The 16,020-nt window shown below is 27.3% G+C and overlaps 2 protein-coding genes across 3 annotated transcripts; one reads left to right on the top strand and one right to left on the bottom strand.

Moving 5' to 3' along the window:
- The first annotated feature begins 1,737 nt into the window (after positions 1 to 1,737).
- On the top strand, positions 1,738 to 14,677 carry LOC127285125 (NFU1 iron-sulfur cluster scaffold homolog, mitochondrial-like). 2 transcript variants are annotated; one of them, XM_051310960.1, is made up of 5 exons: positions 1,738 to 1,815; positions 2,409 to 2,557; positions 11,882 to 12,309; positions 12,930 to 13,033; positions 14,210 to 14,677. In XM_051310960.1, the coding sequence occupies exons 2-5, from the start codon at positions 2,472 to 2,474 to the stop codon at positions 14,432 to 14,434; spliced, it is 843 nt and encodes a 280-aa protein (XP_051166917.1). In that variant the 5' UTR covers positions 1,738 to 1,815; positions 2,409 to 2,471; the 3' UTR covers positions 14,435 to 14,677. The 2 variants fall into 2 exon arrangements, with proteins under 2 accessions (XP_051166917.1, XP_051166916.1); XM_051310959.1 differs by lacking the exon at positions 1,738 to 1,815 and having other exon boundaries at positions 1,925 to 2,557.
- Positions 4,624 to 6,372, bottom strand: LOC127285127 (uncharacterized). The gene is made up of 4 exons (XM_051310964.1): positions 5,808 to 6,372; positions 5,320 to 5,498; positions 5,151 to 5,217; positions 4,624 to 5,071 (listed from the first exon to the last, which is right to left on the bottom strand). Exons 1-4 carry the CDS (start codon positions 6,063 to 6,065, stop codon positions 4,913 to 4,915), a joined length of 663 nt encoding a protein of 220 aa, XP_051166921.1. The 5' UTR covers positions 6,066 to 6,372; the 3' UTR covers positions 4,624 to 4,912.
- Positions 14,678 to 16,020: the final 1,343 nt, after the last annotated feature.

Raw genomic sequence — 16,020 nt, 5'->3', positions numbered from 1 at the left:
TGAATTATCTGCAGTAATGTGAATTATCATCAATTACTTTGAATTATTTGAATTATCAAGAATTAACTTGAAGTATATGAATTATACTGAATTATCATGAATTACCTTGAATTACTTTCAATTACCTCGAATTAACTTGGAAGTATATGGAATACCTTGAATTATCTCGAATTACTATGAATTATCATGAATTACCTTGAATTAACTTGAAGTTTGTGAATTATCCTAAAGTATCGTGAACTGAAGTTATCTGAAGTAACGTGAATTATCATGAATTATCTTGAAGTATATATGAATTACCTTGAATTACTTTAAATTATCTCGAATTACTATGAATTACCTTGAATTACTTTGAATTATCTCAAATTACTATGAATTACCTTGAATTACTTTGAATTATCTCGAATTAACTTGGAAGTATATGAAATACTTTCAATTATCTCGAATTACTATGAATTATCATGAATTACCTTGAAGTTTATGAATTATATTGAATTAACTTGAAGTTTATGAATTATCCTGAAGTATCGTAAACTATTTTGAATTACTTTGAATTATCTTAAATTATCTTAAAGTATATGAATTATCCTGAATTATCTGAAGTAACGTGAATTATCATGAATTATCTTGAAGTATATGAATTACCTTGAATTACTTTGAATTATCTCGAATTACAATGAATTATCTTGAATTACTATGAATTATCTTGAATTAATTTGAATTATACACATATTTTTAAAAATAATTTATATTTCCCCCTGTCCCGGAAAGGGGCCATCCATAAATTACGTTGCGCTTGAAGGGGAGGGGGGGGGTCAAGAATTTGCAACATTCAATAGAAAAAATGGCGCTAATGTATGCAAAATGTGCAACATGGGGTGGGGGGGAGTCGAAAATGGTGAAAAATAGTGCAACGTTATTTATGGATGGCCCCAAAGATGGTTGACATCCTCATTAATACAATTTTTATCAACAAATTTGAAAGAAAAGTATTACATTTTTCGTAGGATAGAATTTGATGGAATTTTCATCAAAACCATTGATAGAGGTTAATACATTTATCTGCAGATAGAACTTGATAGATACTCAATACAATACAAATTTTTTGATAGAAAATTATTAAATTTTTCGTAGGATAGAAGTTGATAGAATTTTAATCAAAATCTTTGATAGAGATTAATAGATTTATTTGCGGATAGGATTGGATAAATACTGAATACAAACCTTTTGATAGAAAATTATTATTAGATTTTTTGTAGGATAGAATTTGATGGAATTTTTATCAAAATCTTATTTGATAAGGAATTAGGTATAAGATTTACTTGCGGATAAAAATTGATAGATTTTCAATCCAATTTCTTTGATACTTCTGATAGATACTGATTTCTTTTTCAATTTTTAATAAGATTTATTATTTAAAGTGCGAATTACCGCATCAGTAAAAGATTTTAAGTTAGTAGACAAACCTCCCTAACCTACAAAGTTATATTTATAATTACAAATTCAGATATTTTACCAATGCAATATTAGATCAAATACATAACACATTTAATTAGCAAAACACTACTTATATTTACTTCATGTCAACAAGCGTTTTCCATGTTTAAAATATTAAATTTAAAAATATTAAAATTTTGTAAAAGTGGAAACATTTTTTTTTCCTCATAAGAAGTCTTCTGTTTTCCCTCCAACTATCTGACATACCTAGAATCGACTCTGACGTCACAAACTTATAGCACGATCTCGAAAACACCTTTATTGCAGAAACAGCATAAAAAGGAAAAAAGTTGTTCTTCATACCAGCTATGCGAAAAGCATGAAGTAGGATAAGGAGAGGTAACGGCGTATATTCATTGGCCCTCAGATAGACGGACCACAGTAGTAGGCTTTCTTTTTTCCTAATGTCGCGAGCGCTCCTTTGAGGAAAGCGAAGAATTAAAATTTATCGTCTGCAACATGGCTGCAAGTCAGCTGTTTACAACGTTAGGTTAAGTTAATGAATATGAAGGTATTATGCAAATACATTAACTGTAAAATGTCAGAAATATTTTAAAAATCAAATAATAGTTTAATATTGACACTGGAATTTATTATGTTGTATTGCCTAATGGATGAGACAACGCTTGGCAAATTGTTTTCAAAACACTAACACATTACTGAAATACTTCATGTGTAAAACAAACGACTGAATTTTAACAACAAAAACACCATGTGAAACATTCAGGTTATGTTTCTCTTTTCGCGGTAGGTCACGTGATAAAATATAATTCAAATATTTCCCACCGCAAGCGCTGTCAACAGTAGGAAAATAGAAAGTCGTACTACTGTGGTCCCCCCTATATGGTGTCAAGTTTTCTAGCGATTGGCTACAGGCGTTACCTCTCCTTATCCTACTTCATGGCGAAAAGTCATTTAAAAAGAAAAAATAACAATTTTAAAAGAAAAAATAACATAATTTAAAAAAAAAAATTATGGATGCATTAATTTTTTCAATGAAATCTATTTTAACTCAGCGACTTATGTTAAGAAAATTACGTTGTTTTTGTATATTTTCGAAGTAAGTGTGAATATAATATTTTATACATAATTTTAACTCATGAAAAATAGATAAACAATAATGCGACTTAAAAAGTTTTAAGTAATATAAATTTCAATAATATAAAATGCAGCTTATTTAACTCGTCAAATCAACTCGTTAAAATAATAAGTTACTTGAAATTAAATTGGATTACGCACCAGTCAGGCAACACTAAATTTATTTAATTTAATGATTTTAAAATCATGACATACAAATAACAATTCAAAAATTAGTAGTAATTGGAAAACTTTTAAATTTATTAATTGTTCTTTGCAGTTTAAAACAGTTTAAAATGTTTTTTTTAGTTATGCGTATACTATTTAACCTCAAAGTGACACACAAGCATTAAGGAGATGAGGGACCGGTAAAATTTCAACTCATCGAAATTAATGTTGTTAAGGGGGGATCAATTTTTTTTCTGGCATTATTTGGAATCTAAAATTATTGCGAATTATCAAAATTAAAAAAAAACATTTTTTTTACCATTTTAGAAATTTACCGATGCCTACCTCGTCTACTTACAAGGATTATTTTTTGTTTATATTAATAAATTTATATTTAATTTAAATTTCTAGTGCCAATAATGGCATTCCTAAGGTTGTATTCTTTGGTACAAAGAAAATTTAGTCTATGAAAACATTAAAATTTTTAAAAATCACATACAATTGATTGTTCAGAATCATGAAAAAAGCCTACAAAAAAATTGCCGATAAAAAATAATAAAAATTGCGACAGAAGTTTAAATTTTTAGTTTTTGAAAATTTTGAGTTTAAAGAAATTATTAAATGAGTTAAATAAGAATTCTGGTAAATTAAAATTCTTTTAAATAAATAGTTGGGTATACTGCCGTGTTTTCTAAAAACTTAGGTAACTGCAAAAAAATCAAAAAATGAGTTTTTTATATCGTTGGAATCGTGGAAAAAAAATACACCTGTTAATGCAAATTATTTTTAAAAATTGTCGTGATTTGAAGAACTTAGGTAACTGCACAGTGCCTTAGTTTCTCAAAACACGGACCTCATTTTTCGAGCCCTCGTCGCATGGAAAACTTAGGTAACTACACGGAGAGAAAAATCTGCCTTTTATAGTATAGAAAGGTTTACATTTAATGCACAGAAATTTTCTATGCTATATAGACATGAAATTTGAGTAATTATAGTACAATCGTATGTCTTTTTAGCATGAAACTTGTCTATGCTAATAAAGTTTGTCATATAGCCTCTTATTACATACTTATTATACTTTTAATCCAACGGCGCCATGCGAAGATCGCACATAACATCATCCTACTATTTTTGCATAAGTTCTATGCTTTTTCGGGGATAGACTCTTGCAACTGGCGATTAGGGCAGTTCCGATTAAGTAAAGGTGGGCGTGGCCTAATCGCCAGTTGCAAGAGTCTATCCCCGAAAAAGCATAGAACTTATGCAAACATAGTAGGATGATGTTATGTGCGATCTTCGCATGGCGTTGTTGCTATTAAACTACATGTTTTGTACTATAGAAGCATATATACTATGCTTTTTTAGTACGGACAAATACTATACTAAAAATTCTCAAATCTTTGCTCTATTAGTATGAAAAGTTTACAGAAAAATAGCAGCAATCTATTTCATACTATAAAAGGCAGATTTTTCTCTCCGTGTACAGAGTGCTATCAGAGCACTGTAGTTACCTAAGTTTTCCATGCGACGAGGCCTCGAAAAAGGAGGATCGTAATTTGAAGGACCAAGTAACTGCAAAATCTTATACATTTCTTTAAAATTACTATGTTTTTTCTGCAATTAATAATTTATAATAACAATAAATAATAAAATAAAAAACTCCAATACTATATATATATATATAATTATACCTAAATAATAATTTATCAATTATTGAAAAATTAAGTATTAATTTTAATAAATAACATAAAAGCATTAATAAATTAAGAAAATGAAGTTCAGCAATATGTTTATTTCATGATTAATATATAATTAATTTAGTTCAATTATTTAAAAAAATTAAAATCGTTTTTAATTATTTAAATAAACGTTAATAAAGCAGCGAACTACATTACCTACAATAATTTGACTTTAATATTGTATAATTAAAATAAATTCAATCATATAGTTTAATGCGACAGCAATTCCATCTCTGGAATGTTCTATTGGTAACGAAGTTCTAAACAAATAATAATAATTATCTACTTGAGAAATCGAACTATATTGATCGCAGGTTGGACCTACATCAGAATTACTATGTAGGCCCTGATTACATCTTATACGATGAGAGAAACGCAATTGTTCCTTTACAGATAGGGTTTGAGTAATATGCATGCGTGAAGTAGTAGCTTTAGCAGCTTGTTTCACAACTATAATTTTGAATCAAACCCCCATCCTTTAACTTTTTCCTAAAATTTGTAAATTTATGGTATAATTTTCCTCGGGCTGCCCTTTTTTTAATAATTTTGTTATTTTTTCTAATAGAAAGATGAGGGCTGTAGTACACAGACTATAATTAAAAAACATTTATTTATAAAAATATAAAAATATTATTTAAAATTTTAAATTAAAAATATTGAAGGACATACCGCCTTTTCCTTTGGAAATAATTGTTCAATTTCACTAGCAAGTAATTTAAAACGATCACTCGAGATCCTAATAGACAAAAGTTAAAAATTAGTTAAGAACTAATATTGAATAGAAATAAAATTTTTAATACATATATATATATATATATATATATAATCAATTACTAACATTTGAGTCACAGACTTTAATTCTTCTTTAATAATCAAGTCACATAAAATCTTTTTATGTTCTGATATCAATCCAACATAGTTTTTTGCAAGACGCTTCCCCTTTTGTTTAATTTTTAGGTAATTGGAAAAAATTAGTTTGGCCTCATTTGGTCTAGAAAGAAGAGCTTGTTCAACCGTCTAAAATAAAAACAGTATTAAAAGATATAAGTTATGAATCATGTTTGAAACTGAATATGTGAGTGCACATTGATTTTTAATGATTTTATTTCACTGACTAATCAGTGAATCTAAAATGTTTAATGTTTAATTTAATATATTACAGTTGATTTTCTCTAATTAATCAATGTAAAATAAGAGAAATATTTATTATTTTTAACAGATTTTTAATGAAATTCCACTAACTTAAATAGTGATAAAAGAGAGTCACTATAAATCAATGTGATTTTCACTGATATAAATTTAAAGTATTGATTGCAAAATATTTACATTGGGGTTTTCTTTAGCTAGAAGATCTTCAAATCTCGGTATAGGGTCATCATCACCTCCGGTCAGTGGCATTTCCTTATCATCAGTAGATTCCAATTCAGAATCATTTTTTATTATCAATTCCCTTTTATTGTCATCTGAAGAAGTATCTGAAATACTTTCATCACTATTTTCAAGAGAACCTAATGTATTTGTGTTTTTCTTTTTACGATTTTGAGTGTCAATGTCTACTTCTATCGGCTGAAAATAATTTACCATAATATTAAAACTTTAGTTTAATTGTTTGATAATAAATAAGTAAATAAAAATAACCTCTAAATTTTTAAATTTGTCACTTTTGTATTCTGCAATTTTTTTCATCAGTTTGGTCCGAGGTCCAGCTTTAGGTATCAACTGACAAAGAGAAAGCTCACTTAGATCGACAAGAGCTTCGAGATCTATTTCCTCATCTTACGAATATATACAAAAATAAATAAAAGAAATAAATTCGAAAAATTATTAAAAATTTTATTATTTTATTAAAAATCCCTATATACAATTGAGGAGCTGGATCGAAGAACCGACGCTTCGCTCGACCTTGTAATTAAACATTACATGTAAAACTTTCTTTTTCATTCAGTTTTACTTTTTGTTAATGTTTGATCATAAAGTAAACTTACCTTCAAATTTTGGTATATATGTTTCAAATCCCCACTGTCGAAGAACAGTTTGGCAATCCATTTTTATTATTTATCTCTCACTTTATAATTATAATTTACACTATATATAATTCAGATTAACACTATATATTACAAATTATCACTATATTTTTAAAATTACCACTTTAATTGAAATAATCACTATTTATTAATAACTTTATTTGATATAAAAGTTTTTTATGGAGCAATTGACAATTTTAATACTTTGCGTAATCGAAAAATAGTTTTAATTTGATGAAGGGATGAAAATATTGAAGGTGGAATATTCTATTCACTAGAAAAAAATTTTCGAAATTTTTTAACAAGTATTTTCATAGTTTTATTTCCGAAAACTATGAAAAATTACGCACGAATTTAGTTTGAATCTGACAAATGCCCAAGAGCAACTGACGCTTGAGAGGGCCTTTCAATGGAAATTTTTGACAATATTGAAAATATTGGAATATTTGCTATACTTTTTTTCATTTGAAAAGTTTCTCGAACATTCTGAAGTCATAAATCTATAACAAAAAAACGGGTATCGAGAAACTCATGAAATTGTCCCTTTTGTAACCAGAAACTCTTATAGCTGGCTATCTTAAGACAAACCAGATGTGCCAAATCTTTTAAAAACAGAAAATACTTTAAGCATTTTAAATAAGGCAAAAATATTCCTTTTACATTTTTGTAGTTTACAAATGTCGAATTTTTTATTGCGGCAATTGGTACTTTTTATTAGCACCCTCATAAACTTAGGTCCCGTAACGGGCGTGAGTTAAGCTAATCCTCTACGAGTGAAGGATTAATATATGCAGCGAGGAACTTTGTCAACCTTTATTTTGTAAAAAGGGACGCCTGAAGATCGAAAAACGATATAAATTATATATATATATGTATATACACACACACAAATATATATATATGTGTGTGTAATATTTAAAAATAATTAAATATATAAAACCGCTGCCAAGTTGAAGTATGTATTTTTGTGTTCATTCCATGAACACTTTGCTTCCTCATGGAGATATTTTGCGATCAGTTTACGATTTTTTATTTATATTTATTTATATAATAATAAGTAAAAAATTAAACTAAAAATTAAAATAAAATAATGTGTGTATAACTTTATATTTAAAAATGATTGGTATTTAGCCAATTTCATTGAAAATGATATTAAAATTTTTTCTACTACTGTTTTTTTTAATTTTTTTAGGTGTATGAAATATAATAGATTATGTATTTATGTATTTATAATACATAAAGATTTTTGAACAAAAAATGCAAACAGGTTTTTATCAATATTATTTATTTTTAAAATGTCAATAACTTTGGATAAAGTAATCGTAAAATGTTCGTTAATAGGTCAAAAGATGCGTCTTGAAAATCTCTACAAAATGAAACTAAAAAAACTGTAGGTGTCATAACATTTTTTTAAAGTTATGAGCAAAAAACGATTTTTTATGATTTTTAAAATGTCAATAACTTTGGATAAAATAATCGTAAACTGTTCGTTAATAGGTCAAAAGATGCGTCTTGAAAATCTCTACAAAATGAGACTAAGAAAACTGTAGGTGTCATAACATTTTTTTAAAGTTATAAGCAAAAAACGATTTTTTATGATTTTTAAAATGTCAATAACTTTGGATAAAATGATAGCAGATTGTTCGTCAATAGCTCAAAAAATGCGTCTTAAAAAACTCTACAAAATTAAGTAAAAACATCCCAACTTTCAAAACATGTGTTTCAAGTTATGGGCAAAAAACGATTTTTCAAAAATTTTAAAAGTCAAAAAAAATATAGTTAATATGTATTAATTTGTCCCAAAGTTTTCTCATTTTATGTCCCCAAGTGAGATCTACAATTTAAAAAAAAATTCAGCCCTAAAGCTCTTATAGAATTTGAGATATTTATGAAAATGTAATGTATATATACACACACACACACACATACGGAATGACATTTTCTAAAAATGTCATTTTTGGATTCCTGAGGTCAAAAAACATAAAGATATGTCAAAAAAATGAGTTCGAAAAATTTCGCGAAAACAATACTTCCTCCATGAGGAAGCAAAAACAATTAAATTGTTGAATATATATATATATATTATATATAGTTAATTAATTAAATAATTAATAATAATTAATTTTATTTTATCTTTTTAAAATAATAATAAAATTTAATTACTTTATTATTTATATATACATATTATAAATAATAGGTAAAAAAATAAAAAGGGTTACGTACTGTCTTATTAATTAATTAACTAAATAATAAAACATTATGTAACCCTATTACCATCAGTATGTGCTAAAAAAATTGATCATAATGTCATTGACTATTAGGGCATAGTTGTTCCATCTTAATAATTTGTAACGCCTACTAAACGAAATAGTTAGAAATACCACGTTAGCATTATACTATGCCGTCTAGTACGTCAAACTGGCTGCCTAGTAGGACAAACTATTTTGACGTTAACTAAACACCCAAGTTTTTCCAACTAGTTGGCATAGTAATTCTAACTATTCGTTTAGTAAGGATAACTAGTTAATCAGTTAGCGCTGCTATTCGGCTTTAACTATTTCTGTCTAGTAAGTCTCACTACGCCTTTTCTCTCCGTGTAGGGTTTCGTATCCGAAGGGGGAACCCTATTAATGAGACTAGTGAAGCAAGGCATGTACCCCCCCTCCTAGCGGCCACACGAATTTATCTAGAGGGCTGAAATTTGGTATACATATGTATTTTGACGTGTAGATTACAGGAAAAATATAGCGAATCTCATAGGAATTGATTATCATAGCGTTGTCAAGGAAAAACCATGAATTTTTACGAAAAATCCCTAAAAATGACTATGTACCCCCCCACTGGTGGCCACATTTTTTCACATAGAGAGCTAAAATTTGGTACACTTATGTATTTTTACGTGAAAATTACAGGAAAAATATAGCGAACATGATTCGGATCGATTTACATAGCGTTGTCAAGGAAAAATCAAAAATTTTGAAAAAAGCGTTTAATCCTCCTAGCCCACACACTATTTGACCAAGACAGTTCATATTTGGTATACATGCGTATTTTTGCGTATAGATTACAGGAAAATAAATATAGCGAGCACGATTGGAATTGATGATTATATTGTTTTTAAGGAAATCTCATATTTTTAGAAAAAATCATGGATTTTTCGAATAAAAAAAGAAGAAAATTTTATCTCAAGGGATTCAAATTTATACATTTTTACGTATTTTTACGTGTAGATCACAAGAAAATATAGCGAGAACGATTGGAGTTGATTATCATAGCGTTTACAAGGAAAAACTGATAATTTTCGATATATTTGACTATGTGTCTATCTATGTGTTTTCATGCTCATATTACAGGAAAAATTAAGCAAAATTGCAATTTTTCCACCTGCCTTCACACTTTTACTCCCTTAAATTTTAGGTTTAAGGGTACGGAACCCTCGGTTTTAATGCGAGTGTAACTCGCACTTGTCCGATTTTTAATTTAATTTTATTTATGTATTTTATTTTATTTTATATTATTATTTAATATATTCTGAGTTAATACAATATTTGACTCTAATATTGTATAATTAAAATAAATTTAACCATAAAATTAAATATTTGTAAAAAACAATAATTATAGTGACAACTTTCGCAGCTTATTAAATAATTATAGTTTATTATTTAATATATTTTTACTATTTTTTGCCAAGAAAGATGAAAATTCTTATATATTCCCTGTAGTTACCTAAGTTTTCTGTGCGACGAAAGGCCTAATACAGGCGATCGTAGCACGAGGGACCAAGTAACTACCAGTTACCTAAGTTTCTCGTGCGACGACCCTCGAATCAGCATACCGGTAACTACATTTTTAATAATTTATTGAATGTTTAAACAAATACAACATTTATTTTTACATAATTAAAAAGAATAAATTTAGACGAATCGAAGGAACAAAACGGCATTTAAAATTTTTAATTAGGCTTTGCGGTACATATCAATGAAGTTTAAACAGTTTTTCGCGTTTTTCTCGTAATCTTTCATTCTGCAGTTACCTAAGTTTTTAGAAAACACGGCAGTAATGTAGAATAGTACAGTAAAACCCACGTATATCAAAGACGGCGAAAAATTATCTGATAAAGACGGGTATTCGATATATCCGGGTCTAAAACTTAGTTATAATGATTGAAGGGACCGAAAAAAATATTTTATATAAACAAGAATCCGATTTATGCGGATTCGATATACAGAAGTTTTATTAAATTTTTTTAAAAAGCATCATTTTTTAAATTATTAGGAACTAACTGAAAAGGCTGTACAAATTTTATATGATATCTTACTTTCCAGCTGCTGAATTTATTTATTATATAAAAAGTTAAAAATTGAAAAATTTGGAGAAGATTTACAACAAGTTTATTAAATAAATAATTATTAAAGTTTGATTTCCCTGAAAATAAATAATTAAAAAAAATTTTAATTTTATGACAAAACCATTATAACCAGTTAATAGAATATTTAAAAACATATCGATTGATTAGAGAAATTTTATTATCAATTACTACCATCGGTAATGTTAACACAGGCACACAAAAAAAGTTGTCTTTTTGTTGAACTAGACATACTATTCCTATAGTATTTTGGCACGCTGAACACGAATATGAAGTCAAAATTGCTCCATCACCCTCTATTTTTTTTTAAATCGAAAAACCACTCTTAACCGGACAAATTCAAATTTAGGGGATAAAAAAAATTAATAACAGATTTTTTTAATAAATAGAACTTTGCATCTTACCTTATTTTTGCCCCACTAACTCAAAAACAAAACCAGAACTGATCTAACACCCTCTGATTTTTTTTAATCAAAAAAACCACCCTTAATCGAATAAATTCAAACTTAGAAGATAAAAAAATTAAATAACAAATGTTTTTTTTAAACAAATGTTTTTGGCATGATGGTTTCTTCCGTATCATAGGTACAGAAAATTTTATTTGTACTTGCTTTCGACTTTTCTCACAACGAAATAGCTAAGTTTGAATTTGTATGATTAAGGGTGGTTTTTTTTTTATTTAAACAAAATTAGAGGGTGATGGATCAGTTCTGGCTTTGTGTTTGAGTTAGTGGAGCCAAAATACGTAGTTGTAAGGTTCTATTTAATAAAAAAAATCTGTTATTTATTTTTTTTATCCCGTAAGTTTGAATTTGTCTGGTTAAGGGTGGTTTTTTCGATTTAAAAAAAAATCAGAGGGTGATGGAGCAATTCTGACTTCATATTCGTTTTCAGCGGGCCAAAATACTATAGAAATGGTATGTCTAGTTCAAAAAACAGATAACTTTTTTTTTGTGTGCCTGTGTAATCGTTACTTTTTTGTAAATTATAAGAATTATTTTACTTTGCAGACCTTTGAGTAATCATATTTACTCATTTCACACAAATGGCCAACATCGAAATACTCAACTTTTTCAGAATGCTAAAAGTAATAGTTTAAACTTGTACAAAGTTCATAAAAGAACAATGTTTATCCAAACACAAGATACACCAAATCCAAATAGCTTAAAATTCTTACCGGGTGTTCAAGTTTTGGATAAAGGACAAACGAAAGATTTTCCTTCACTTTCTACTGCCCAATTTTCTCCTCTTGCAAAAATGTTATTTCGCATTGAAGGAGTTAAAGCTGTATTTTATGGTTCTGATTTTATAACTGTAACAAAAATTGATGAAGATACCGATTGGAACTTATTAAAACCAGAGATATTTGCTACTATTATGGACTTTTTTGCAAGTGGTTTACCGATTCTTACGGAAGAACAACCAGTTTCTAATAGTCGTAAGTTTTATATTTATATTCACTATTATTTTGCACATTTAGCGATCGGATATTTGAAAGTTCTATTAAATAGAAATTCTACGTTTTAACAGTTCTATTATATTGCAATTCGGACAATTGAAAGTTCGGTCAAATTGAGTTTCGGCGAAATAGAAATTTTCTTATTTAGTCTTATTCAGTCATATGTTCTTCAGTCAAGTAAAATTTCTGTTAAATGACAATTCTATTAAATAAAAATTAGATCGAATAAAAATTTGATTAAATAAAAGTTTTGTTAAATAAGAATTTTGTTTCATACACTGAGAAAAATATGCTATTGAATCAACAGCATTTCTGCCAAAGATATAAAAATTATTAGCATATGCTATAGAATTTGTAAAATATTAAATAGATTCTATAGCATATGCTTTTGCATAAATAATTTTTATACCTTTGTCATAAATGCTGTTGATTTAATAGCATATTTTTTTCAGTGTAGAAATTCTGTTAATGGATAATTTACTTAATAAAAATACTTATAGAAATTCGATAAAAGAACAATTTGATGTTTTAAATTATTTGTATGTCGGAAAATTTTGTATTTAATCAATAACATATTAATTAATTATTTTGGAAAACAGAAATCAATGAAGAAGATGATGAAATTGTGCAAATGATAAAAGAGTTACTTGATACACGGATCAGACCAACAGTTCAAGAAGATGGAGGAGATATTGTTTTTGTGGTAAGTAATAATTTTCATATTCACATATTTTACTAATTCTAATCTATGTGTTGCATCTAAATTTTGATTATAATTTTTTAAACAATTTTTTTTATTCAACTTTTACGATTAATGGTATATAAATATCAATATTTTTAATTGTGTATACTGTAAATCTGAGAATGAAACTTAATCTGATAATTAGAATGTATTTGTGTCCACAGCGAGTGTTTCGCATGTTAAATGAATATTTTTATTATCCACATTTTGCAAAAATAATAAGACATAGAATATCTAGTTGCGACTCATGTCAGAAAAATAGTTTGTAATCAAAAAAAAATTTTTGCTGAAAATAAGAAAATACGCACCCCAAAAACCAGGCGAAATTTTATCGATTGATTTTTATGGTCCAACTTTCAAGGGAAGATTCAAATATATACTATCTGCCATAAATGCTTTTAGTAAATGTGTAAAATTATATCCTATTAGAAAAATAACCACGAATATAAATAAAATGTTCAATCATCATATTAAAGAATTCGGAAAACCTGAGAAAATTATTACTGACCATGGTACTAAATTTACTTCAGGGATATGGACTAGTAAACTAAAAGAAGAGAGGATATAACCGGTATTTTTATCAGTTAGACACCCTCAAGAAAATATTGTTGAAAGAATACATCGGGAGTTATTTAGATTTTTAAAATATTAACTAACGGGGAACATAGTTCTTGGTGGAATTGGATAAAAGTGATTAAAAGTTGTTTTAATGAAACAACCGAATTTACCGAATTTACCTATTAAATAGATCTGATAAGGAAAATAAAATAATTGCAAAATTTTTACAAGTTAACGAACGGCCTTATGATACAAATTTCAAATAAGAGAAATATTAATTAAATTTAATTTTAATTATTTTATAATATAATAAAAGTACAGATAAAAATTATTAATGTATAAATAAAATATAATTATACATTTATTAAATATTTATAAAATTATAATTTTATTATTTTTTAATGTAAAAATTATTTTAAAAATTATTGGTAAAAACAAAATAATTATAAAATTAATATTTTTTAAATATTAAAGATTTTGAGAAATCAAAATTCAGTTAAAGGAATATTTTTTTCATATTAAAAATACCTTATAAATGTTCAATATTTTGATTTCTATGTATAAACATTTTATTTTTAGGGTTTTGAAGATGGAATCGTTAAACTTAAAATGCAAGGTTCGTGTACAAATTGTCCCAGTTCAGTAGTAACACTTCGAAAGGGCGTGCAGAATATGATGCAGTTTTACATACCAGAAGTTTTAGGAGTTATACAAGTTGAAGATGAAGTTGATAAAGTTTCAAAAGAAGAATTCGAAAAACTTGAAAGTAAAGTGGAAGGAACTGTTTCAACAAAAGAGAAATAATAAAAAGAAAACTTTTATTTTGTATATTATGTACAGCTAAATTATTTGTATCTGACTTTTATGTTTTAATTATATCAGAAAGAAATGATTTATTAGAAATTATGTAAATAATTATAATTTATTTTTAATATAGATTTATGTAAGATAATAGGAAATTGTATTTTCCTTTGTATGTGTTTCTTGTAAATCTAGAGAAAATTGACTATTTAAAAATGAAATATATTTTAATTTTCTTTTCGATAATATGGGCATTAAAAAATTATTTCGTGTTCAAAAAATTACCTCTTGCCAAGTTTATTTGTTGTTATTTACTTAAAGTCCTGACAGTACCATTCTCGAGGCCTACTCAAATTTTGAATAAGGTCGACATTTAGGGTCCTTTCGTTATCGATTCGATCCTGGAGATCTATGAGAACAGGAACGCATGCGTTTGAAGGGACGCCGTAAAACTACGTGCTTGTCGGGCACATGGATCGATCGTTAATGTCAATAGACGTATAAAATTATATTTGAAAATGTAACATGTATGTGAGTGAGTGTTCATATTGTGTACACTTAGGAAGATTTACTTGACAAATTATAGAAAATTAATCTATTAGACGTCAATTGTAAGCAGATCTTCTATTATATTAATTAAATCGACTGATTGAACTCGCTCATTTTATTCTTTTGGGTTCTCCCATTTTACCCACCCTGTAATTATATTTCTCTTGCTCTACTTGAAGGTAATTAACGTAAAATTTAATTATTTTATATTATATATTTTTGTCGACCTTCAGTCGACTGGCGCCCGCGGTAATTTTTTTAAAATTATTAATCCTTGACCCTTGGCGGCTTTGAACCCGGCTGCGCCAAGGGAGTGTAGATCTTATTTATTTAATTTTTATATATTTTATTGAAATAAGAAATCTGCCTGTCTCACAATCATTGTTATCTCTCTTATATCCAAAAACTAGCATCAAAATCTGTAAAGATACCTGGTTTAGACCGCCCATTTAATTGCTTAACATATTTGGCTAAGAACAAAAACGTATCGTGTATTTTTGCTAATGCTGAGTTAATGGTAAATGATTTTATTGCTCTGGGTCAAGAATTGAATTTCAAAATACTAAAGGAGCCTTTGATGTATACCTATTACTGACTTGTCCAGCAAGAAGCGTTTCTCCCTACATTGATCGTTTTAACGAAATAATTTTAAGAGCATCAAATCGTGGTTTACTCAAAAATTTTATTGACAAAGATTTCAAAAGATTCGACAAAGTTGTACCACCAAATGCAATCGAAAAGGAAAAACTGCTGTTAATACTTTGTTACTTAATGATCATTGGATACACATTGGCTATAATTGCATTTATTGTTGAAATTGTAAGTGTCATCAGTTGGAGAAAAGTCACCATTTTTTTTTTGGTAGGGTTCTAGTTTTTAGTTTATTAGATTTCTGATTTATTGCTAGAAATTATTTTTATACGCATCGATTGATTTATTAAAGAAGTTTAGTATGTTTTAAAATAAATATAACGTGTAAATGTTATATATTGATTCACCTATTTTGCAACATTTTCCACTCTATCATTAACTACAAGTTA

This window comes from Leptopilina boulardi, unplaced genomic scaffold (assembly GCF_019393585.1).
Source record: "Leptopilina boulardi isolate dan_hultmark-lab unplaced genomic scaffold, ZJU_Lbou_2.1 LbouV2_330, whole genome shotgun sequence".
Lineage (NCBI taxonomy): Eukaryota > Metazoa > Arthropoda > Insecta > Hymenoptera > Figitidae > Leptopilina > Leptopilina boulardi.
This window is presented reverse-complemented; position numbering and strand designations above follow the sequence as displayed.

Bases quoted from the DNA above. Each gene is read 5' to 3' on its own strand.
- LOC127285127 (XM_051310964.1), bottom strand. From the start codon at position 6,065: ATGGTAAATTATTTTCAGCCGATAGAAGTAGACATTGACACTCAAAAT. The intron at 5,499-5,807 runs GTAAATATTTTG...TTTTTATTTTAG, and splicing joins TAGCTAAAGAAAACCCCAAT to ACGGTTGAACAAGCTCTTCT. The intron at 5,218-5,319 runs GTTAGTAATTGA...TTTGTCTATTAG, and splicing joins TTAAAGTCTGTGACTCAAAT to GATCTCGAGTGATCGTTTTA.
- LOC127285125 (XM_051310960.1), top strand. From the start codon at position 2,472: ATGGATGCATTAATTTTTTCAATGAAATCTATTTTAACTCAGCGACTT. The intron at 2,558-11,881 runs GTAAGTGTGAAT...TTTACTTTGCAG, and splicing joins TGTTTTTGTATATTTTCGAA to ACCTTTGAGTAATCATATTT. The intron at 13,034-14,209 runs GTAAGTAATAAT...TTTTATTTTTAG, and splicing joins GAGGAGATATTGTTTTTGTG to GGTTTTGAAGATGGAATCGT.